This window comes from Rhinopithecus bieti, unplaced genomic scaffold (assembly GCF_001698545.2).
Source record: "Rhinopithecus bieti isolate Rb0 unplaced genomic scaffold, ASM169854v2 scaffold_48368, whole genome shotgun sequence".
NCBI classification, from domain to species: domain Eukaryota; kingdom Metazoa; phylum Chordata; class Mammalia; order Primates; family Cercopithecidae; genus Rhinopithecus; species Rhinopithecus bieti.
The window spans coordinates 452,940-477,282 of NW_016819103.1; the positions used below are offsets into that span (position 1 = coordinate 452,940).

Below are 24,343 nucleotides of genomic sequence, written 5' to 3' on the forward strand. Positions count from 1 at the left end.
AAAAAAAAAAAAAAAAGAAAAGGCTTGGTTTCACTGCACCCTGTTAAGTCTCCAAGGAATGCTAACTTCTTTGCCTGCCATGAAAGGCAAGAGGTGAAGTTAACATCAGAGGCTGGAGGCTGGATGGCCCTTGGGGGCTGACCCGGGGGGCTTTTGAGGAAATTGGTCTTAAGGGAACAGCAGTGGAAGGATCTTGCATGACTCATTACCCCAGGCTGTGGGGTTCTGGAAGACAGCGATCATCCAGGCCATGCCTCATTGGTCAGATGACCATCCAAGTGGGAAGGGTAAATTTGGGTTTCTGGCCTACCTGTCACAGAAGCCTAACAGTCGCTTTTATTTAGCTTGCAGATGGAATATTTAATCCATTCCAGCCAGGCATTTGGATCTTGATATCCTGTTTCAATAGCTAGAGTTTGCTTTAAATCTTTAACTTCTATAATGGCTACTTTAGTTTTATCATTGGGTATGAAGCGAGAAAAGGTTTGGTTAGAAGAGGGTTTAGGAGGAGAGGGAGAAGGGGATGAAGGAGGTGGAGGAGCGATGAAGCGCATTTCGAAATACTCTATAGGGTCTGTCCCTGAGACTTCTGCTGCTATACCATAAAAACGGCTCAAGGAAGGGTAAGAACCTTGAAAAGTTGGGATAGCAATGGAAATTGGTACAGGATTACACTGGTTATATTGGCAATTGGGAGGAGTACTCCCTTTAGTGACACAAATGTATGGTTTCAGGAATATACAACTACTCGTTGGGGCCATCCATCCCTGGTTTTTGGTGGTCAATAGAACATTGGACCAACTATGGCAGAGATGCTGATGCTCTGCTTTAGGAGGACAAGATTCCCAATTAACGGAATCTCCATTAAAATCTTCCCAGACTAATTGATCCCAGTTAACGGATTTCCAGTCTGAGGAGAACCAGGAAGCACAAAGATACTTTTCTGAAGTAGAGTTGTCTTTGACCCTGCAGATCTCCACAGGGTATATAACAAGACGAGCATCGAAAGTGATAGTTTGAGGTGAGTTAGACTTAGTAACATTAATAATAAGATGAAGGGTAGCTGGGGGAAAGAGGAATTCAAGGGTTGGAGTTTGTGCTAGGAGGCCTTGAGTCCTGAGGGAGCAAAGGATAGAAGATAGACCTAATACACAGTTTCTAAGAAACTGATCTTTTGTTTCAAATGTAGGAAGATCAGTAGTAGAATGTAGATAAGGCAATCCAAAAAGCATCTCATGGGGGGTAGACCTATATCTTTTCGGGGAGCAGTTCGGACTCTCAACAGGGCAATAGGCCTTTCTACTCTCCCTGATGAGGGTGGATGCACGGCATGTGGTATTCCTATTTTCTTTAGGTGGTTTTTTGGTTTTTCTGCACACTATGCAACTATCTGCAACTTGTCTGGCAAGGGTATAAATTCCTATGCATCCGTAAACTCTGAGGACTGCATCACACATAGCTTGGGGACCCCAGTGAGTTCCTTGATGTAGCTGTGACAGTATGTCTCGCATGAGGGGCTTAGACAGCATTTCCTTCTTATCTGATTGTACCCATTTTCCCTCGTGGCTTTCTTTGGCTCCTATTTCTTTTAACTTTTCTTGCTCTCTGGGGGAGAAAATAGGGACTGTAGCTGGAGGGGTAAGATAAGGGGTTAGGTGGAAAATGGGTGCTGCTTGAGAAGAGGCAGCTTGTTTGGCCACTTGGTCAGCTAGATTATTCCCTCGGCTCTCAAAGGAAAGATTCTTCTAGTGACCTGGAACATGAACAACTGCTGTCTCTTCTGCAGCTCTAAGTTCTCTAGTACTTGGATTATCAAGTCTGTGTGGACTAAGTTTTGGCCCCTTTACTGTTAATAAGGCCTTGCTGTGCCCAAATTTTCCCAAAGGTGTGGACTACTCCAAAGACATACTTGAAGTCAGTATAAATAGTTCCCTCTTGGTTTTGCAGAAATTTTAAGGCTTGAATTAGTGTAAACAACTCACGTTTGCTCAGACCAGTCATTAGGTAGGGTGTCTCTGTCTACTCCTGAGTACCCGTTATGCCTTTTCCCTTTTATTACTTGAGAAGAACCATCTACAAAAAGGTGTCTTCCGGTTTGAAAGGGAGTTTATCTAAACATCTATGCCCAAGTTCTTCTGGTCTGGGGCATGGGTTTTTTTTCTGCATTTGCATTTCCTGTTAAGAAGGCAGCAGGGTTAAGTGAATCATCAGTAGTTAGGATTAAATCATCTTTTTCTAACAAGATAACCTTGTATTTTAAAATTCTTGAGTCAGTAAGCAACCTTTCTGCCTTCTGATTTAGGATAGTTCTGACCTGGTGAGGTGTGCTCACAATGGGGTTTCCGCCAAAAGTTATTTTTCCACTTTCTTCTGTTAGCAAAGCAGTTGCCGCTACAGATTGAATGCATTTGGGCCATCCGTGGGTTACTGGGTTAAGAATTTTGACTGGAAGCCTACAGGTTGCTGGTGGCCTCCGTGCTTTTGGGTAAATACTCCTAAGGCTACGCCCTTGTTTACATTGACAAAAAGATGGAATGGCTGCTTACGGAGGGTAAAGCTAGGACAGGGGCAGTTACTAATAGATGTTTTAACCTTTCCACCTGTTGGATTTCTGGTACTTGCCAAATGACGGGGTCTGGCTCGTCTTGTGTGAGCTTTTTGTATGAGAATTTTGTTTCTAGGGCATAAGAGTCTATCCATAGATGACAGTATCTGACTAATCCTCCTTCAATCCGTTCAAGCCCAATTTTCCATTTGCCTTTGCTAATTAAATGCCCTAAATATTTTACTTCAGGTTCTACAAATTGGAGTTTGTTTTTTGAGACTGTTAACCCTTCATCCCACAGAAAATTTAAGACATGAGTTGAGAAGGCTGCTACTTCTTTTCTATCATCTCCTGAAATTAGAAGACCATCCATGTACTGGAGGAGGCATATGCATGAGGGCAGGGAAAGTTTCTCTAGGACTTGTTCTAATATTTGACTAAATAAATTTGGAGACTCTGTAAACCCCTGGGGTAAGACTGTCCATCGGTATTGCTGTTTTCAACTGGAGTGAGGGTCTTTCCACTCAAAGACAAATAGGTCCTGGCTGCCCTCTGCTAATGGACAAGCCCAGAAGGCATAATTTAAATCAATTACTGTACTATCTGATTAATACCTCTAAGGTCTTGCACTAACCAGTATGACCCGTCTGCCTTCTTTAAAGGCAGTTTTGGAGTGTTACAAGGAGACATACAGGATTTAAGAAGCCCATCATGGAGAAGACCTTCAATTACAGGTTTTGAATTTACCCTGGCTTCTAAAGGAATAGGGTATTTCTTTCTCTTTACTACTTCCCCAGGGGTTTTAAATTTAACATGAATCAGAGGAATCTGTAACTTTCCTTGATCCCATCTTTTGACCATACCTGGGGATAAATGTGTTCTTCATCTGCAGTGGTGAGCAAGATTAGGGAGGGGAGGGGAGGGATTTTCCATAATTGATTTGGAGGCCTAAGCCTAATTTTAGTATTAAATCGCTTCCTAATAGATTTGTCCCTGCTTCTGGAATTAACGGAAATTTGATACTAGCTGATCAGTTTTATATTTCATTTTGTCTCCTTTAAGATTTTGCTCTAAATCCTTCTCCTTTTACCCCAGAGATAAAAGTTTTCTTGTGAACAAGTTACACTAGATGGAAGATAACAAACTGAGGAGTGAGCTGCTTCTGACTCGATTAAAAAGGTAATAAGCTCAGGTTTAGGTCCTACTTCTAAATTTACCAAGGGCTCTTGGTGGGACTCAAGATAAAAAGATAGAGCCCCTGACTTCCCTAGTCTTCTTCAAAAGCCATAAGTGAGATGATTTTTCTTCTTTTTCCCATTTGGGACATTGTCTTTTAAAGTGACCTATTTTTCCACATTTGAAACATTTGTTCTGTGATTTCTTAGTAATATCTGGCCAGCTATTGGTGACAAAGTGGAGCTTTAACATTCCTTGTCCAAGGGGTCTTCTGATTCTAGGCCAGCATATTTTTCTCATTTGCTCTTTAAGCCTTTCTAAAAATTCTGTCGGTCCCTCATCTTTTCCCTGTTTTATATTAAAGGCCTTGGTAAGATTTTGGGTGTGGGGCACTGATTCTCAAATTCCTTTTATTACCATCTCCCTAAGGTCTCTCATACTTCCTCGATGGGCTATATTGTTGTTATCCCATTGAGGATCCTGGGCTGGGAATTATGTTCAGCCACTGGAACATTCTGACCAGGAGGGTGTTCACGTTCCCAAATGGTCATAGTGGTCCTGCATATCATGCTCCTTTCTTCTCCTGAGAATAAGATGCCTAAGATAGACATTAACTCATCCAAAGTATATAACTGGGGTCCTAAAACTGATTGATTTGATCTGCCACTCCATAAGGGTCATCTAAGAGTGGTTTAAGCTCCTTTTTTAGGTTTAGGGGAGGGGTCTGTGGTGGCAGCTGCTTGGGGAGAGGAAGGTTCTTTAGTCCAAACAAAACAGAGTATTTTATCATTTGCTGCTTTTTCTTGTGTTTGGTCCTTTCATTATCCTTCCAATATTCTAACATTAGGCCTAGGGGACTATCAGAGGGGATATTATCACGATCATGATTTTTCCTATCTTTTGTCTTACTTGATGTATTTCCCATCCTGGAGAAAGTGTTTATCCCTGGGGCGCAATCTTTCTTACTAGAGATTTCTTGCACCCTGGCGAGTCTGTGGGGCTCAACTTCTCCTACTAGAGATTTCTCACACTCTTCAGCTTTCGCTTCATCCTTCATCTGCTTCCCTTGTGGTAATTTTCAGGTCCCTCTTAGCATAGGCAGGTTGATATAAACCCCACAACAGGCAAACTGCCTTCAAGCCATATGAGGTGACTGCAGAATCAGATCCAGACTCTGTACTTGCTCTGCACTCAATTGTGCATCTTACTCCCTCACTTTCAACCTCCAGGATGTCCCGACCACCAAGGAAATACTTCACCACCCCCAAGGTTTTTCTTACCTTGGTCTGTGCACAGAGTTACCTGGTCGCCACAGTATCTGTAGGCCTTTTCTTCTCGCATTGCTGGAATCCAGGTTTATTCATCACACCAGGTGGGTCTCAATCCCTTACCCTTGAGGCCACTTCAACAAAGCAGCAGGCTGCATCTCCTCATGAGAGATGATCTGAGACCCCTTCCAGGAGGAGAATGGGAATCCCAGACGAACTCCCAAATTTGTTAGAAACAAGTGCCTGGTGCCTCAAAGAAAAACAGCACGTAGGCAGAAAATGCCTCAGCAAGACAAATTTACTTCTGCAGAAGGGTGCAGCTTGCACCAGTCACAATCGCAAGAGCACACAAAGCAGCGTAGGGCAGGGGTTTTTGCTCCCTAAGGCAGTTCCTAGCACTTCTGTATCCTTTCCCCATTGGCTGTGGTTGGACCTCACAATCTAAGCTAACTTGATTGGCTAAGGTTTAAAATTGAATGGGGTCTATTAGGTGGGAAGGAAGAGGGACTGTCCATTACTAGCTGGGAAGGCATATCTGGACTTGTCTGAGCATGGCAAAGGCAGGAAGGCTGTTTACAGAACAGGTAGCTAGGAGACAAGGAAGTACAAGGAAGTTGGTCTTAAGAAACAAAGAACAGGGAACTAAAGCTTTTTAAAGAGGAATTTATCATCTCTGAAAGGAGGTTGCAGTGAGCTGAGATCGCAGCATTGCATTCCAGCTTGGGCAGAAGAGCGAAACTCTGTCTCAAATTAAAATTAAAATTAAAAAGTAAAAAATAACATAAAATAAAAAATGGTTTCTCTCCCCTCTATATGCCAGACAATGAGGAAAAGAGAGAAAGGAGACGCCTCTGGAGGCCAGGGAGCTGAGAGCCACCTTGAGAATGCCAAGCTGGGGAAGTATTTAGGGGAACTACTTCCTGCTTCCTTCCAAGCAAAACAGTAAAAAATAAAAATCCCTGAGACAATACTTCCTTAGCCTTATGAACCCTGAAAATCTGAGACAAGTCTCAGTTAATTTAGAAAGTTTATTTTGCCAAGGTTGAGGATGCAAACCCATGACACAGCAACAGGAGGTCCTGACTATGCGCCCAGGGTGGTCAGAGCACAGTTTGGTTTTATACATTCTAGGGAGACATGAGGCACAATTAATATATGTAAGATGAACACTCGTTCGGTCTGGGAAAGGCGGGTCAACTCAAAGCTGGGAGGAGGCTTCTAGGACTTAGGTAGATTAGAGACGTGGTTGCATTCTTTTGAGTTTCTGATTAGCATCTCCAAAAGAGGCAATCAGAAGATATGCATTTATCTTAGTGAGCAGAGGGATGACTTTGAATAGAATGGGAGACAGGTTTGCCCAAAGCAGTTCCCAGTTTGACTTTTCCCTTCAGCTTAAGTGATTTTGGGGCCCCAAGTTGTTTTCCTTTCACAGCTTACTTTCTTCCTTCCAGAGGTGGCTGTGGACAATTGCACGGGGTTTGGACTCGATCAGGACAGAAGGTGAAGCTGCAAGGCATTAGATACGGGAATGGAGAAAAATACAGGCTGGAGTGTTGTCCTCATAGGAGGTGATGACCGAGGAGTAGGGAAGTCAGAGGATGAGACCCCCGAGGCCAACAGCACAGAGTGACAGGAGCATACAGCAGGACTTTGGGTCACCCAAGGAGACAGTGATGTTGTTGAAGAAGTCAGAGGAGGCGCCATCAGCAATCAGAGGATTGCTCTGACTGGCAGCTAAGAGCTGGAGGACATCAAAAAATACCACTGTAAGAAAGAGACCTGGAAAAGTCTTTAGAGATTGTCTACCCCCCCGACCCATTTGACACATGAGAAGATGGAGGCCAAGAGATCACTGAGAAAATAAATGGCAGAGTTTGGGCACAATCGGTGCTGCTCAAAATGGTGTTTTTCCACCAAAGACATATAGAAGATTCCTTCCACAAGGATCAAATATCGTGGGGTTTTGATTTTTATCTTAAAAAATTATATAAATGTAGCCTTCTACAGGCTGGGCATGGTGGCTCACGCCTGTAATCCCAGCACTTTGGGAGGCTGAGGCGGGAGGATCATGAGGTCAGGAGATTGAGACGATCCTGGCTGATATGGTGAAACCCCGTCTCTACTAAAAATACAAAACTTAGCTGGGCGTGGTGGCGGGTGCATGTAATCCCAGCTACTCAGCAAGCTGAGGCAGGAGAATCGCTTGAACCCGGGAGGCAGAGGTTACAGTGAACCGAGATCGCGCCATTGCACTCCAGCCTGGGTGACAGAGCGAGACTCTGTCTCTAAATAAATAAATGAATACATTAATTAATTAATTTAGCCTTCTACTCAACAACTTATCTGGCTTCGTCTTAATGTAAAAATATTTGTTTTTGCTAAATTATTGAGATAAATTTACACTATTTATTAGTGTTTATCAGTTTTCTTTAAACTTACCACTTCTTGATGAATATGAAAATCTAAAAACTTGGCCAGGCACAGTGGCTCACGCCTGTAATCCCAGCACTATGGGAGGCCAAGGTGGGCGGATATCTGAGGTCAGGAGTTCAAGATCAGCCTGACCAACATGGTGAAACCCTTTCTCTACTAAAAATACAAAAATTTGCTCGGTGTAGTGGTGGGTGCCTGTAATTGCAGCTACTCGGGAAGCTGAGGCATGAGAATCACTTGAACCCGGAAGGCAGAGATTGCAGTGAGCTGAGATGGTGCCACTGCACTCCAGCCTGGGTGACAGAGTGAGACTGTCTTTAAAAAAAAAAAAAAGGCTGGGCGTGGTGCCTCATGCCTGTAATCCCAGCACTTTGGGAGTTCAAGGTGGGTGGATCACCTGAGGTCAGGAGTTCAAGTCCAGCCTGATCAACATGGTGAAACCCCGTGTCTTCTAAAAAAATACAGAAAAAATAGCCGGGTGTGGTGGCACACTCCTGTAATCCTAGCTACTCGGGAGGCTGAGGCAGGAGAATCACTTGAATCTGGGAGCTGGAGATTGTAGTGAGCCGAGATGGTGCCATTGCACTCCAGCCTGGGTGACAGAGTGAGACGCTATCTCAAAAAAAAAAAGAAAAAAAATCTAAAAACTCCTTCCAGAAGATTTAATACTTAATTTCACACCCAACCACCTGACTTGGATATCACCAATAACAGAGGATACAGTCCGTTTTCAGTAGAGCCTTACTAGCAAAGGATTTTATTTTGTTTTCAGATACAGGATCTTGCCCTGTCACCCAAGCTGGAGTGCAGTGATGTGATCACAGCACACTGCAGCCTCCCGAGTAGCTAGGACTATAAGTGTGTGCTATCATGCTGGGCCAATTTTTTAAAAATTTCATTGTAAAGACGGGATTCCACTGTGTTGCCCGGGCTGCAACTCTTGACCTCAAGTGATCATTCCACCTTTAACTCTTGCCCTCAAGCAATCCTCCCACCTCAGACTCCCCAAATGCTGGGATTATGGGTGTAAGCCACCATTTCCAGCCTACTAGCAAGGGTCTTGTTACATATTGCTTGGCATGATTTATGTAATTTAAAAAAAATTGTTTGTTTTTCAAATAGAAAAGTAAAATAACAAATATACTTTTCCAAATAACATAATCCCCTTTTCACTTGAGAACTTTCCTCTAAAAAGATATGCTAGATTTATTTCATGCTTTATGTGCCTCTGGTGTGTCCCCTTAGAACCTCCTCTGTATCAGTTAGGGATGGTTTTAGCTGCAAGTAAGAACTCCCACAACAGTGATGTAAGAAAAAAGAAAAAAAGCAAAGCAAAGCAAAACAAAACCCATTTAATTATTTCCCATAATAACAAGTCTGAGAGAAGAAGATTCCAGAGTTGGCTCAGCAGCTTAGCGACAGTGAGGCCCTAGGTTGGCATTTTCTTGGCATTCCCGATGGTCCCAAGATGACTGTCATGGCCTCAAACATCACTTCCTCACATCCTGTCAGGAAGGAGGAGGCAAGTGAGCAACAACAATTTTTCTTGTTTTGCTCATTTGTCAGAAAGGAAGAACGTTCCTGAAAACTCCACCTCTGCCATTTGACGTCCTTATCCAATTCCTTGGCCATGGTGGTATCTCATGGTCACTCCTCTATCCGCCACTGTAAAGAGGAACTAGATTGCCATATTCTGCTTAGACACATGAGGATGCAGCCCACATTCCCAGAACATGTGCAGAATTAGATTTCTACAAACTCCTTATTTACCTTGCTTCTGCCCAACTCTCTCACTAGAATGCACATTCCGTAAGGGCAAACATTTTTGTCTGTTTTGTTCACAGCTATATCCTCAATACCTAGAAGAGTGACAGGAATTCAATAAATAGTTGTTGAGTGAGGGAATGAATGCATGAATAAGGAAAAGGGGACATGGCTGTTGAGTAGGTAACCAGCAGTGTCTGTTACCCCCAAGAGCATACAACTCCAGTCTGATGAACATCATGCTGCTAAGTGGCCACTGATCACCCAAGTCTCTGACCTTACTTTTTCTATCTTTTCTCCCAGGGAGTGAGCCGTAACTGGTGGCTGCTCTTATGCCAATGACCCTCCCCAATTCCTCCTACCTCCTAGAAGACAAGATGTGTGAGGGGAACAAGACCACTATGGCCAGCCCCCAGCTGATGCCACTGGTGGTGGTCCTGAGCACTATCTCCTTGGTCACAGTGGGGCTCAACCTGCTGGTGCTGTATGCTGTACGGAGTGAGCGGAAGCTCCACACCGTGGGGAACCTGTACATCGTCAGCCTCTCGGTGGCAGACCTGATCGTGGGTGCTGTCGTCATGCCTATGAACATCCTCTACCTGCTCACGTCCAAGTGGTTACTGGGCCGTCCTCTCTGCCTCTTTTGGCTTTCCATGGACTACGTGGCCAGCACAGCGTCCATTTTCAGTGTCTTCATCCTGTGCATTGATCGCTACCGCTCTGTCCAGCAGCCCCTCAGGTACCTTAAGTATCGTACCAAGACCCGAGCCTCGGCCACCATTTTGGGGGCCTGGTTTCTCTCTTTTCTGTGGGTTATTCCCATTCTAGGCTGGAATCACTTCAAGCAGCAGACCTCGGTGCGCCGAGAGGACAAGTGTGAGACAGATTTCTATGATGTCACCTGGTTCAAGGTCATGACTGCCATCATCAACTTCTACCTGCCCACCTTGCTCATGCTCTGGTTCTATGCCAAGATCTACAAGGCCGTACGACAACACTGCCAGCACCGGGAGCTCATCAATGGATCCCTCCCTTCCTTCTCAGAAATTAAGCTGAGGCCAGAGAACTTCAAGGGGGGTGCCAAGAAACCAGGGAAGGAGTCTCCCTGGGAGGTTCTTAAAAGGAAGCCAAAAGATGCTGGTGGTGGATCTGTCTTGAAGTCACCATCCCAAACCCCCAAGGAGATGAAATCCCCAGTTGTCTTCAGCCAAGAGGATGATGGAGAAGTAGACAAACTCCACTGCTTTCCACTTGATATTGTGCAGATGCAGACTGCGGCAGAGGGGAGTAGCAGGGACTATGTAGCCGTCAACCAGAGCCATGGCCAGCTCAAGACAGATGAGCAGGGCCTGAACACACATGAGGCCAGCGAGATGCCAGAGGATCAGACGTTAGGTGATAGCCAATCTTTCTCTCGAACAGATTCAGATACCATCACAGAGACAGCACCAGGCAAAGGCAAATTGAGGAGTGGGTCTAACACAGGCCTGGATTACATCAAGTTTACTTGGAAGAGGCTCCGCTCACATTCGAGACAGTATGTATCTGGGTTGCACATGAACCGCGAAAGGAAGGCCGCCAAACAGTTGGGTTTTATCATGGCAGCCTTCATCCTCTGCTGGATCCCTTACTTCATCTTCTTCATGGTCATTGCCTTCTGCAAGAGCTGTTGCAATGAACATCTGCACATGTTCACCATCTGGCTGGGCTATATCAACTCCACGCTGAATCCCCTCATCTACCCCTTGTGCAATGAGAACTTCAAGAAGACGTTCAAGAGAATTCTGCATATTCGCTCCTAGGGGAGGCTCTGAGAGGATGCAACAAAACGATTCTTATGATGTCCAACAAGGGGAAATAGAGGACGAAGGCCTGTGTGTTGCCAGGCAGGCACCTAGGCTTTCTGGAATCCAAACCACAGTCTTAGGGGCTTGGTAGTTTGGAAAGTTCTTAGGCACCATAGAAGAACAGCAGATGGTGGTGATCAGCAGAGAGATTGAACTTTGAGGAGGAAGCAGAATCTTTGCAAGAGAATCAAACCTGTTTCTTGTAACTGGGTTCAAAAAGAAAAAAAAGAGAATCAGACCTGGATGGAGCTCTCCTGCTCCCCAGGAACTATGGGAGCCTCAGACTCTCATTGTAATTCAAGCTTTCTAAGTCAAATGATTGACAACTGAAGGGACACGTGGCTAGGGTTCCACTGGAGAATTGAAAAGAACTCTTGAGTCCTCCTAGAATGGAGCTGTATGACTGCAGAGACCTTATCCATGCGAATAGTTGCTGTCCCCTCCCAGGGGTCACCTTGAGAGGCATGACAGCTGTTCCACAGGGGCCCCCTTCTCAGAAAACTTCTCTTCTGAGCCTCTTTTACAGCTTTCTCCAGAACCAGTGTCTAAACCACCCTGGAAATTCTGCCTTATTATTTCTTACTCACACATGTTTAGAGTGGATAGAAAATTATGCAGCTTGCACACCCATCGTCTTTAACCCCCAATTTCCTTTGGCTATTAAAAAAGTGGTGGCAAAAGGTGTCCTCAAAAGAAAGAGAAATGAAATATTTTTGAATTGTTGCACGTTAAAATTAAAAGAAGGAATGGGGCAGAATGCCATATTTTTTGAGGGGTGTACTAGGTTTGTCTCATTTAAGTCCAGCAATGTTCTAACTCTAGTTTGCAGAGGAGCAAATTGAGGTGCAGCAAGGTGAGAGAGGTACCCAAGGTCACATAGCTAGTTATTTGAGAAAGTTAGAATACAAATCCTCTGGGGTTCCAACTTATTGTAGCATATTTTCTCCAAAAGGCAAAAATGTGTCCTCTTGGCTGGGCGTCGTAGCTCAAGCCTATAATCCCAGCACGTTGGGAGGCCGAGGTGGGCAGATCATTTGAGGCCAGGAGTTCAAGACCAGTCTGGCCAATATGGCGAAACCTTGTCTATACTAAAACTAAAAAATTATCTGGGCATGGTGGGGCATGCCTGTAGCCCCAGTTACTCAGGAGGCCAAGGCACAAGAATCGCTTGAACCCAGGAGGTGGAGGTTGCAGTGAGCCAAGATCATGCCACTGCACTCCAGCCTGGGCAACAGAGCAAGACTCTGTCTCAGAAAAACATAAATAAATATAATATTTTAACAATGTGCCCTCTTGAGTGTGCATACATACACATATACAGTATTCCCAAGAGTGGTGGCAGCTCAAAATGGTATGTTGAGTAGCCGAACAGCTGACATGGAGTTCCTGTGCACCTACAGAAGGTGAGGCTTTGAAGGATCCAAGTGCATTTTTATCTGTGAGTTCTGTTGCATTTGTCAAACAGTCATTGTAATCTTTCATAGCCATACCTGTTAAGCAAAAACTGGCAAAGACATAGGAACATATAGTTTTACTTGGTGTTTATGTTGCAATCTGCTTGTGATTTATGTTTTAAAACTTGATGCTAAACCATAATATGTATAACAAATGGAGCAAGCTGATATTTTGTATTTCGTGTTCCTCTTTGCATGATCTGTTAACATGAGATATTTTTACCTACCTAAAATATGATGTTTAAAAGCATACTGTATGTGATTTATTTATTTCTACCTTTCTGAGTCTCTTGGACTAAGAAGATGTATTGAAATGTACCACCACATGTTAACAAAAGTTTGATATGGGGTTTCTCTTTGGTTTCTGATCACATTTGTAAATGTCTTTTCAAAAGGATTTACTTTTTATAAAAAGCTTCATTCTCACTTTGCTTTGCACTCCCCAAACTTCTTGTTCAGAACTAGGGGAGTTTAGGAGACTTTAATCCCAGTTTCAGAAGCTGCAGCTGGTCTGTTTCCAGGTCAGAAACCATTGTTCAGAAGACCTCCCTATGAGAGAGCTGCTCCTCAGGGTCCCTCAGGACCAAAGAACACTCCGAAAGAGCACTCCACATGGACAAGTAGCTAAGTATCCATTCTTTATCATGAACAATCGAGGCGACTAGTGGAGAGAACTGATTGTGAACTCTGCCTCTGAGTCAAAGAGACCTGGATTTGAGTCTGACAAGAACAATAAATGGTCAATAAATATAAATTATCAGAGTCTAAGGAACAAGGTCTATGCATTATTGTATACGGTGTCTCTAGTGCTTGCATAGTGTCTGGTACACAGAGGCACTCCTATGCATTTTTAAAACATGCTGAGCACATACCATGTGCCAGGCTTTGTGTTTTATCTAATGTTATCTAATGGTATTGTTGCCATTATGTAACGTTGCCTTTACAACAACTTCATGAGGGAGATTTCCATCTTTACAAATAGGCAAACTGAGGCCCAGAGAGATTGAAGAACTACTCCAAGGTCTGATTTTGGAATGTGCTTCCTTTCCACTTTATCAGTCTGCTCTTCCTACTCCTGTCTGAAAGATGGAAATTAATTTTTGAATGTATAAAAGACAACAGACTATGATACAGAAATGTCAGCCCCAGCCCACTAAGAAAGCCCCATCCCATCAGTGGCTGATGGCTTGCACAAAATCCAGATGAAGTCAGGCCTTCTGCCCTAAATACTAAAATAAGCACCTCCTAAGAGAAGGCTGTTATAGGGACCTTGATCATTAAGAAAGAACCTTGCAGACCCAGAAACTCCTTCAGGATTCTTTTCATGGGCTTAAGGCTGATTAACTTCAAGCCAGTTCTTCAAATGACCAATTGCCCAATTTACCAATTTACCAATTTACCAAACATTGACTTCTTTGTAACTATTCACAACATTTAATACAATTCATATTGGATGAGGTTTCTAATCACGTTTTCCTACAATGGTTGTGAAGTTGCAGTAAGTGATTTTGTTTTTTTTCATGGCAGCACATTGAAGAATGTTCAATTTGTCTTTGCCTCCAGCTTGCTGCTACTGCAGGGAGAGACAGGAAAGGAGGAATAAAGAGACTGCGGGTGACAGGGGAAAAATAGGAGGAAATGGGGGTGTGAGACAGGGCATCAGAGAGGAAAGACTAAGGGGAAAAGGTGGGGGACAGTGAAGACGAGAGAGGGCAAGGGATGTGCAGGAGATGAGGATACTGAAAGGCAGAGATGGGGAGTGATTGTAGGAGGAGACTAAGGTAGAGAGGAGCTCGGCATGGTGGCCTATGCTGGTAATCTCAACCCTTTGGGAGGCTGAGGTGGGAGGATCACTTGAGCCCAGGAGTTGGAGGCTGCAGTGAGCTATGATCACACCACTGCATTTCAGCCTGGGCAACAGAGCGAGAATCTGTTTCTAAGGGGGGAAAAAAAGACAGAGAGATGAAGATATGAGGAGGAGGCAGAGGGAGAAACTGAGACATGGGGAGATAGAAGAGAAGCAGAGAAAGGGAATGAAAAGAAAGTAAACTGAATGGCATAATATTAATACAATCAAGAAAAATCCACATTCAGGAACATATTCTTCATTAATGTATTCATATGTTAAATATATTCAAAGGCAGAATAAACCACCCTTATATTTTGATAAATAAAAAATTCCTTAAAATGCTCCTCTGAAAATAAAATGTAAACCTGTCAATCACAGTAGCACATCAATCTTTAAAAGCTTGTGAAGCCCTTCCCTTCAATAGAAATTGCTATAAACCTTATACATTGTAATGTTAGCAAAGTGTTCATTCAGAAAATCTATGAGCTTGCAAATTGTCCATTTAATAAATTGGTCATTTGACTACTTGACTTGTGGACAATTTCTGACCTCTTTTGAAGATGGGCACTGCATGGACTTCCAGGAGGTGGATTTAATAGTCTTAACTCAGCATGAAAAAGATGCTGGGATGCTCCTGGCTGTTTATGCACCCTAAGTGCCATAGAGACATGCTATTGGCCAAGGATGGTGGCTCATGCCTGTAATCCCAGCACACTGGGAGGCTGACGCAGGCAGATGGTTGGAGTCCAGAAGTTCGAGACAAGCCTGGTCACCATGGTGAAACTCTGTCTCCACTAAAAATACAAAAATTAGCCAGGTGCTGTGATGCAAACCTGCAGTCCCAACTACTTGGGGGGCTGAGGCAGGAGGATCACTTGAGCCCAGAAAGTTGAGGCTGCAGTGAGCCAAGATTGGGCCACTGCACTCCAGCCTGGGTGACAAAGAGAGACTCTGAATAAAATAAAATAAATAAAGTAAACATGCTGTTAAAGATCTTATTTGCCAATATCTATCATTCCACAATTTGTCAGGCTTTCAAAGCCTAGCTTGATGTGACATATAGTTCTCATTGTGGGGAGCATGTACTCTCCTCAACTGAGATGCAAGACAAATGATGAAGATGGATTGACCTGAATCACTGTAGCCGTGAATAAGTGTCACAGGGCCTCGTGACCCTGCTGTGTCTGAGAACACTCTCTGCCTTTTTAAGGCTCCTGGGTCTGCATCCTTCTTAATGCTCCATGTCTTGGAGCCCCAGTGGTCTGCCTACCCCATTCCAGGCAGTAGAGGCAGGTCTTCTTCCTTAGCCTCACCCTATCTTTCTGCTAATAAGGAAGCCTCATTTGTCATCTGAGCAATCATTAGCTCTGGTCCCCATATCTATTTTGGATTCCCAGACCTTATCTGTTAATTAACAAATATTTTTCCAGCACTTCTTAGGCCGTTAGGAGACAATGTCTGACCTGAGATAGAAAGACATGATTTCAACCCTGTGGAGCTACTTCAGGTTTGCAAGTGACAGAAATCAACTTTGTGAATAGTTACTAGAGTGTCTTAGTCTGTTTTGTGCTCCCATAACAGAATATCACAGACTGGGTAATTTATAATGAACAGAAATTTATTGGCTCACAATTCTGGAGGCTGGGAAGTGTAATATCAAGGTGCTGGCATCTGGTAAGGACCTTCCTGATGCATCATGACATGATGAAAGAGCAAAGAGAGGTCAAGAGAGAGCAAAAAGGAGCAATCCCACTCCTGTAATAAAGAACTCACTCCCATGATAACCGCATTAGTGCATTCATGAGGGTGGAAACCCATGACCTAAACACCTCTTAAAGATCCCACCTCCCAATATGATCACAATGGCAATTAAATTTTAACATGAGTTTTGGAGGGGACAAATGTTCAAGCCACATAGCATGGCATGCTTTGTGGAATCTAGTGATGCTTTGGATGACTTTGCCTTGAGGAGGGCTGGAGTCAAGTCAGCCATAGGAATCTCAAGCTAAGAATTCAAGGAAACTCCCTCTCTAGGATACTGCCAATGATCTACATAAACTAATCCTATTCCCACTCTATGAACATCAGTTCAAAAGTCCCAAACTCAGGATAAAGAATCATCCTGTGTCCGCTTTACTCCAGTCAACTCTGGAGGGGTTGGAGGCTGGGATGACACAGGTGGTACAAACATAGCTGGAGAATCAGCAGTTCCCAGAGAAGCAAGGATTACTGTGAGTTGGGCAGAAGCTCTAAAAGGTGTTCATTATAAAATCACAAAACCCAGCAGTGGAGTCAAACTTATAAAGAACTAACTTTAACTTAGGCTCATATATGCTCAATAGAGTAAAGCCTAGAGGTGGTGCATATGAGGTATGCCTTCATATAGGAGGTGACGTCCCTACTGTTTGGTTGCAGGGAGCCGAGATTGCGCCATTGCACTCCAGTTTGGGCAACAAGAGCGAAACTCCATCTCAAAAAAAAAAAAAAAGAAAAAAGAAAAAAAGAAATCCTTCTTGCTGGGCAAGGTGGCTCACACTTGTGATCCCAGCACTTTGGGAGGTGGAGGTGGGAGGATAACTTGAGTCCAGGAGTTCAAGACCAGCCTTGGCAACATAGCAAGACCCAGTCTCTACAAAAAATGAAAAAATTAGCCTGGCATGATGGCATGCACCTGTAGTCCCAGCTACTCAGGAGGCTGAGGTGGGAGGATCCCTTGAGCTCAGGAGGTTGAGTCTGCAGTGAGCTATGATCACTCCACTGTACTCCATCCTGGGTGACAGAGGGAGACCCTGTCACACACACAAAAAAAAAGAAAGAAAAAAAGAAATCTTTCTTAACCTTTTTGTGCTTCAGAAAGTGTTCACTACAAAGAAATACCCATTCTCATGTCACTTAAATGACTCATGGTTGCCTCCCTTGTTTACTGTGGCAAGGTCAAACATAGTCCTTCTGAATTCCCATTCTTTGCCTCATAAATGATTACAGAGCTGCTTGTCTCCATTGACCAGATGGAAAAAATGCTTATGAACCAAACTTGGGTTAAGCTTCTTTCCTTTCCCCAGGCTCCTTACTTTAATCCACTCTCAGCTTGAGCTAGCATACAACCCCTACTGAGAATAGGTTGGTCTCAAGATAAAACATTCTCTGATCTAATATCTGATCAAGCCACCTCTTCATCCCCCTTCCCATATTCGGTTGTTTCTAGCGTTGTTTACCTGCCTTTGGGGAGTGTTGGGGGTGGGGGAACCCTCTTTTTTCCTAACTATTGAAACATCTGCGGATTTTTTGGTTAGAATGATCTCTCTATTGCAATAGTCTCCCTCTGCTATTGCACAGTTCCTTCTCTCCTACCTCTCCCATTTCTTGCAGTAATCCTTTCTAATAAGTCTCCTTATTAGTCTGGATTTGTTTTCTTATTTGCCAGAATCAAACAGACTTCAGATTATGTTCCTGGCCCAAAAGCCCTTTAACTTTCAGCAAGCCACCTAACTTTTCTTAGATTCTGTTCTTTCATAGGTAACTTGGTGATACCTTTCAGGACTCTTGTGAGGATTAGAGACGTAAAACCCTAAAAATATGGTGGCTAGTAAATTAATAGCAGTCATCGTTCTTGATTATGAGTCTAGAGTGGTATATCAAAGTTAACTTGTGAAAGGCCTTACAGGCCAGATAGAGAAACTTGTCATAATCACTGCTGTATCTTCAACACCTGTCCAGTGCTTCGCACGCGCATAGTATCTAACCAACAAGTACTGAGAGGGAATAACTTCATCTCACTTACAGTGAGGAGCTATGAAAATGATGGCTGGTTTAGAAAAGGCAGGTTGGTCACTGAAGACGTTCACCGGCCTTTTCCTACTAAAATTCTCACTCATCTCCTGGCTCTCCACACCTGCCACCCTCATGTCCCCTGTGCTGCGTTTGATGCCGCCTCTCCTGGAGAATGTCCATGGTGATCATTCCTGTTATCCTCTGAAATCAAAAGAGAAAACGTGGGGCACTTTCTTAAAAGCCCGAAGGGAATGTAGACATTCCGACACCTGGTAAGGGAGACGCTCTCCATCGCCTCCCCCTGATGCCCCGCCCTCCCCACGGCTCAAGTTCCTCCCACTTAGCCCGGTGCTAGGGGCGCATTTCTCCGGCTTGCCTCTGGTCCTCTGCGCACGCGCGCCGCTTCCTGGTGGCAGGCGCGGGCAGGGCCGCGTTGCGTCATCCGGGCGCGCGTCTCAGAGAGAGCTGTGGTTGCCGGAAGTTGAGCGGCGGTAAGTGAGCCGCGGCGGGCGAGGGTGTAGTGGGGTCTTGCTGGATCGGTTTTGGAAGCCTGGAGTCAAGGGGCGAGCTCGCTAGGGAGGGCGGGGGTCACAGCAGGTCTCAGGGTCTTCCTTTGCCAGCTTCTAGGTGGTCCTTCCTTCTCCAGGGACTCACTGATTACGGCTGGCGCCCTTCGTCTGTAGCCGCGTCCCCTCAGACTGGTTCAGTCCGGGGTCTTCTGACTAGGAAGCTCGTGCTTATTTCCTAAGTCAGCCCCTCCTGTCCTCTTGGTAGGCAATGCTCAGAATCTTCAGTGTTGGAACACGGGAGATAGGACATTTGGATTCCTAGCCTAGCTGTGTCTGGCTTTGCTGTCTCTGGCGCGTTCCTTCTTCTTTCAAGCTGCTTTTCCCTCATCTGTAAAATGGGAATGATACTCCGTCATTTGTTAAGTGAGGAGGTTAAATAAGTTTACTTTCTGAGAAAGAAGATTCTCGATTCCTTGGTTACGGGGTTAGAAAATAATGCACAATAAGAATCAATCCGGTGAGGTAAATGCAGGTGTTAGAACATTTGTCAGAAATAGAGTCAAACTTTTAATTTTACCGAAATGAATTTTATAAGTACAGTACTAACGTACATGATGTTGGAGAAGTAAAAGCCAAACTGTGTGTGCACGTGCGTGCAATTTCCTGATTTTTAAACACTGGTGACTGATGCCATTTTAAAAAATAGGCAAGTAATTCTGTTTTTTAAAACATTGGCAACTCAATTTTTACAAAACCCTGTTCAACTGTAACCAGTCATATCTGTGGCTGCCAGTTTGGGACCTGTGGATCCCAGCCTCCCTTTTTCATTGTCTACTTAGATTTTTTTCTCTGACACCTCTGCCCACTGGCCAGATATCTTCAGTGACAGAAAGCTTTCTACTTCTGGTTGCCCCTGTTTGGTCCTTCCCCAGTTCTGACTCTTAGGTTGAGCTGAAAGCAGCTACTCAGTAGTCTTAGCTCACTGTTCCTTCTTTAGGCTCTTGGAATCATTCCTGCATTTAATTGCCCTATACATCATTGAAAGCTGCTAGTTTGTCATCGTCTTCTCACCTTTTCTTCTCTAGGCTAAGTATATTTAACATATTTGCTGATAGTAAACTTAACGATGACAGCAAATTTTGTCGTGTTTTGTTATATCCCCAGCATATAGAGCAATGCCTAGCATATTATATATGCTCAATAAATATTTGTTGGATGAATGAATGAAACACGTATTTGCCTGTTATGTGCCTGGCATTATTGTGGGCACGGGTGATCTATCAGTAAAATAAGATGAAAAAGAACCCTGTTTCATGGCACCTTCTAATAATAGTGGTGGTGCCAGCGGTGGCGGCATTGTCAATGAGGGTTGGTAGGTGTTTCAGATTCTGAAACGTACTACAAAAAGAAACAGGGTCATGGGATGGAGAGTAATTGGGGGAAGCATAAAAGCTAGCTGGTCAGGGATAGCTTCCCTGAGGAAATGACCTAACACTTGAATAAAAAAAAGGCCAGTCTTGGAATGGCTTATGTTGCTAAACTGCTCTCCCATCCCCCGACGCTGCTCCGGTCTTGTTAAGCTGCTTGCAGGTGTGTCTCACCTGTAGCGGTTTGCTTCTGCTGCTTAGAACATCTCTCCTTCCCCTTCCGTTTATCTTGGCCAGCTCCTTCCTGCCCTCATGTGACATGATTTTGAAATCCTTTAAGAGCTGAGTACTGGACTTTCCATTATTCAACCATAGGTTCCCTTTTCTGTTCCCAGCCAGCATCTCATTATAGAGCATAAACATTTATTGAGCTTCAGCTGTGTGTCTGGCACTGCACTGCAAGCTGGGAATACAAAAATGAGTAAGATACACATCCCTGTCCCCAAAGAGTTTACCTTTTTTTAAGTCAAGGAGGTAGCAACGGTATGGCATGGAGCTATTGCGGAGGTTTGGTAGAGGATGACTTAGGGTACTCATAAGTCAGGCTGACTTATCAAAAAAGGTTTCAGTGAGGAGATGCTGCTTTAGCCAAGACCTAAAGGATGAACAAGATTTGGCAGGTGAAGAGTGGTTCGAAGTGGTATGAGCAAAGGGCTAGAGGTGAGAATGCATGACCTGCTTGTGGTTCACTGGAGTGGCAGTGTGGAGGTGTAGGATGAGAGGTGACTGGAAAGGTAAGCACTGGCCACATCGTGAAGGACCCTGTGGACAATAGCATGTTAAGAGCACATAGACTTTGGGATCCAAGATAGCTGCGTGCCAATATTCGCATTGCCACTGACCTAGTTTTGTGACCCTGGGCAAGTCACTTCCTTTCTAAGCTTCAGTTTCCTCATCTCTAAGAAGGGGAAATAAAAACTGAATGAGGTGATATGTTACTCACTTGGCACTGGTAGATGATAAATAATAAACAGTAGTCATTAATATTGCCAGGCCTAGAAGTTTGGACTCTAAAATGTGGGGGCGGGGGTGGAGAGCAGGACACTGAAGATTTTAAAACAGATGGGACATCCTCTTGTGTTTTAAATTACCCAGGCAGTAATGTGGTGGTTACACTGGACAGAAGACAAGCAGGGGACCAGTTGGGTACAGTTGCAGTGATCCAGGTATCAGGATGAAGATCTGGATGAAGGCAGTGACAGTGGAGATGGAGAGGGGTGGGAGGAGTTGAGAGATTAAGGAGGTGGAATTTGCTGGACTTGGTAACTGATGGGATGAAACAGAGGAAGGGGACAAGAATCAGTATCCTGGTGGCGGGAGGGCAGAAATGAATTTGCTGTGTGGAATTGAGCAGTAACAAAATTCTTTGACTAGTGTCTCTGATTGATTAGCCCTGTATCATGAGCCCAGATCTCTGTATTTTATTTGGAATCCATTTTATTTGGAAGTCAGTTTGCCTCTGTCGTCCACTTCTACCCATGGAAATGAAGTTCACCAATGTCTTCCTCTTCTCTTTGTTTTTTTTTTTTTTTGAGATGGAGTCTCACTCTGTTGCCCAGGCTGGAGGGCGGTGGCGCAATCTGGGCTCACCGCAAGCTCCGCCTCCCAGGTTCACACCATTCTCCTGCCTCAGCTTCCCAAGTAGCTGGGACTACCCGCCGCCACGCCTGGCTAATTTTTTGTATTTTTTTAGTAGAGACGGGGTTTCACTGTGTTAGCCAGGTGGTCTCGATCTCCTGACCTCGTGATCCGCCCGCCTTGGCCTCCCAAAGTGCTGGGATCACAGGCATGAGCCACCGCTTCCTCTCCTCTGTCTTCTGATCTCCCCACCCTTCTCCAGTACGATTAAGGCCTGATTGTATAATCAAGGGAGAATAAATACTGGAGGTGCTGCTCTGTTAATTGGTAATCAATATGTATTTCCATGATCTTGGCAGACTGAGGAACAGCCTATTCACTCCATCTCAGACCAGCTTCAGAATGATCACTTTTGGGATTTCCTCACACCTTCATCCCAGTTACCATCCTTGAACTTGCTCGGGTTTGTCAGCCTCTGTTTGAGTGTGTGGTACAGAAAGGAAGTCCTCTTTCCTTGAGGACTCTTAACTATGCAGAGCAAGACTGCACTTTTATTGTGGTAACCTAAAGCCCTGCCAGCTCCATAGTAGAAACATTGTGCTTTTGACACTATTACACTTGTGTGCCACCAAATAGGCCCTCAGCATGGCTCAGCCCTCCCCATATCCTCAGGCAGGTCTCTTGCCCATTTCCCTTTATGTCTTCCACGTATTCATTCCTCTCCTCAACCTCCTACCTTGACTTTTGCTCCACTAAGTTGCAGCCATCAATTAAGGCATCTCAACTTCCTCTTCTATCCTTTACCAACTGATCTTTAGCTGACCCTATCCTTTTGCCTTTTATTCTAATTCTGTGAAAGAAATGGTGTTTAAGACTAAGTCCTCTATTTGTGCTTGAGATCCCATCTCCTTCTTTGCCTCAAGGACTAGGTTCCATCATTTGTTCATTTTCTTTCCTGTTTCATCAACCCTTCTCATTTAAATATTCTGTGTTTACTCTCGTTTTGAAAAAAACAAAAACCCTCCAATTAACCTATGCTGCACCCTGTCACGCCTCTTTTACCCAGCCACCTTTCTTGGAAGACTTATCTAGAGTTGCTACCTCTACTTCCCTAAGTCATGGCTACAATCCTGCTCTCGTCCCACCAGTCCCCAAAGTCATCAGACCTCGACATAGCCAGAATACCTGACTACTTTTCCTTCCTTATCTTTCTTGGCACATCTGACATTGCTGACCTTGCCCCTCACTTAGGAAAACCCAGTCCTACTTTGTATTATCTCTCTGGTCATTTGTCCTCCATTGTGGGCTCTTTTCTTCCCCTTTGTCCCTCACATGCCATTTTTTGTCAAGACTGTGCCCTCTACTATATTCTTCTCAACCCCAGCGTCAAGCTTCAAACTTGTTTATATGCTCATGACCCCTGTTCTGTATCATGAGCCCAGATCTCTCCTGAGTGCTACCCTCAAACTCAAACAAGTCTGAAACTAAGCTCCTCATCTTCCCTTTGAACCTGCCGTTCTTTCTCTGTTCTTAAATCTTGCCAATTCCCCTCCTTCCATTTAGTCATCCAAAACAGAACCCTGAGAGTCACCTCAGACTCTTCCTCTGGTACTGTCCCTCCTTTCCATCTTCCAAGCCCAGGCATTGATCAGAGTTCTATAGATTCAACTTTGTTGCTATCTCCTGACACACATCTCCTCCATTTCCTCCCTTGCTCCCTCAGTTGAGGCCCCCCTCCCTTCCTACCTGTCTTTCTGCACAGCCTCCCAGCTGGTTGCCCTGCCTCAGCAGTCCAGTCCTCACTGCTATGGATTGCCTTTACTACGATAGAGATCTATGCAGCAATACAAAGGCATAGCTTTTCACATAAGACTTTTCATGATATGGCCTTTGCCTGCTTTTATGGCATGGTCCATCTACTCTGCCCCATATGCCTCTCCTTGCTGCCATACAGAACTCTACTGGGGGAACGTGCCCCCAATATTTCAACATAGATTCTTTCTATTTTCCGTGTCAGCTGGCCGAGAAATAAAGAGAAAGAGTACAGAGAGAGGAATTTTACAGCTGGGCCTCCGGGGGTGACATCACATATTGGTAGGACTGTGATGCCCACCTGAGCCGCAAAACCAGCAGGTTTTATTAAGGACTTCAAAAGGGGAGGGGTATACGAATAGGGAGTAGGTCACAAAGATCACATGCTTCAGAGGGCAAAAAGGAGAACAAAGATCACATGCTTCTGAGGAAACAGGACAAGGACAAAATCAGAAACTCCAGATAAGGGTCTTTGTTCAGCAGTGCACATATTATCTTGATAAACATCTTAAACAACAGAAAGCAGGGTTCGAGAGCAGAGAACCAGTCTGACCTCCAATTTACCAGGGCAGGGTTTCCCAATCCTAGTAAGCCTGAGGGTACTGCAGGACACTAGGGCATATTTCAGTTCTTATCTCAACCGCATGAGACAGACACTCCCAGAGCCACCATTTATAGACCTCCCCCCAGGAATGCATTCCTTTCTCAGGGTCTTAATTATTAATATTTCTTGCTAGGAAAAGAACTTAGTAATATCTTCCCTACTTGCGCGTCCATTTATAGGCTCTCTGCAAGAGGAAAAATATGGCTGTATTCTGCCCGACCCTGCAGGCAGTGAGACCTTATGGTTGTCTTCCCTTGTTCCATGGAAATCGCTGTTATTCTGTTCTTTTTCAAGGTGTACTGATTT

The 24,343-nt window shown here is 44.4% G+C and overlaps 2 protein-coding genes across 8 annotated transcripts in view; both read left to right on the forward strand.

The window, feature by feature from the left end:
- Positions 1-13,259, forward strand: part of HRH1 (histamine receptor H1) — a 111,497-nt gene extending 98,238 nt beyond the window's left edge. For 3 of the 7 annotated variants that reach the window (XM_017858244.1, XM_017858249.1, XM_017858250.1), the window contains exon 2: positions 9,490-13,259. In XM_017858244.1, the coding sequence (XP_017713733.1) occupies positions 9,519-10,988 (1,470 nt within the window). In that variant the 5' untranslated portion in view covers positions 9,490-9,518 and the 3' untranslated portion in view covers positions 10,989-13,259. Of the gene's footprint in view, positions 1-4,977; positions 5,094-6,440; positions 6,756-9,489 lie in introns of those variants that run through there. The other 4 variants (XM_017858245.1, XM_017858247.1, XM_017858246.1 and 1 more) reach the window with 3 other exon arrangements.
- Positions 13,260-18,497: 5,238 nt separating this feature from the next.
- ATG7 (autophagy related 7) overlaps positions 18,498-24,343 on the forward strand; it is a 288,133-nt gene continuing 282,287 nt past the window's right edge. Inside the window, exon 1 of the mRNA XM_017858252.1 lies at positions 18,498-18,598. The gene's annotated coding sequence lies outside the window, so the exon portion shown is untranslated. The remainder of the gene's footprint in view (positions 18,599-24,343) is intronic.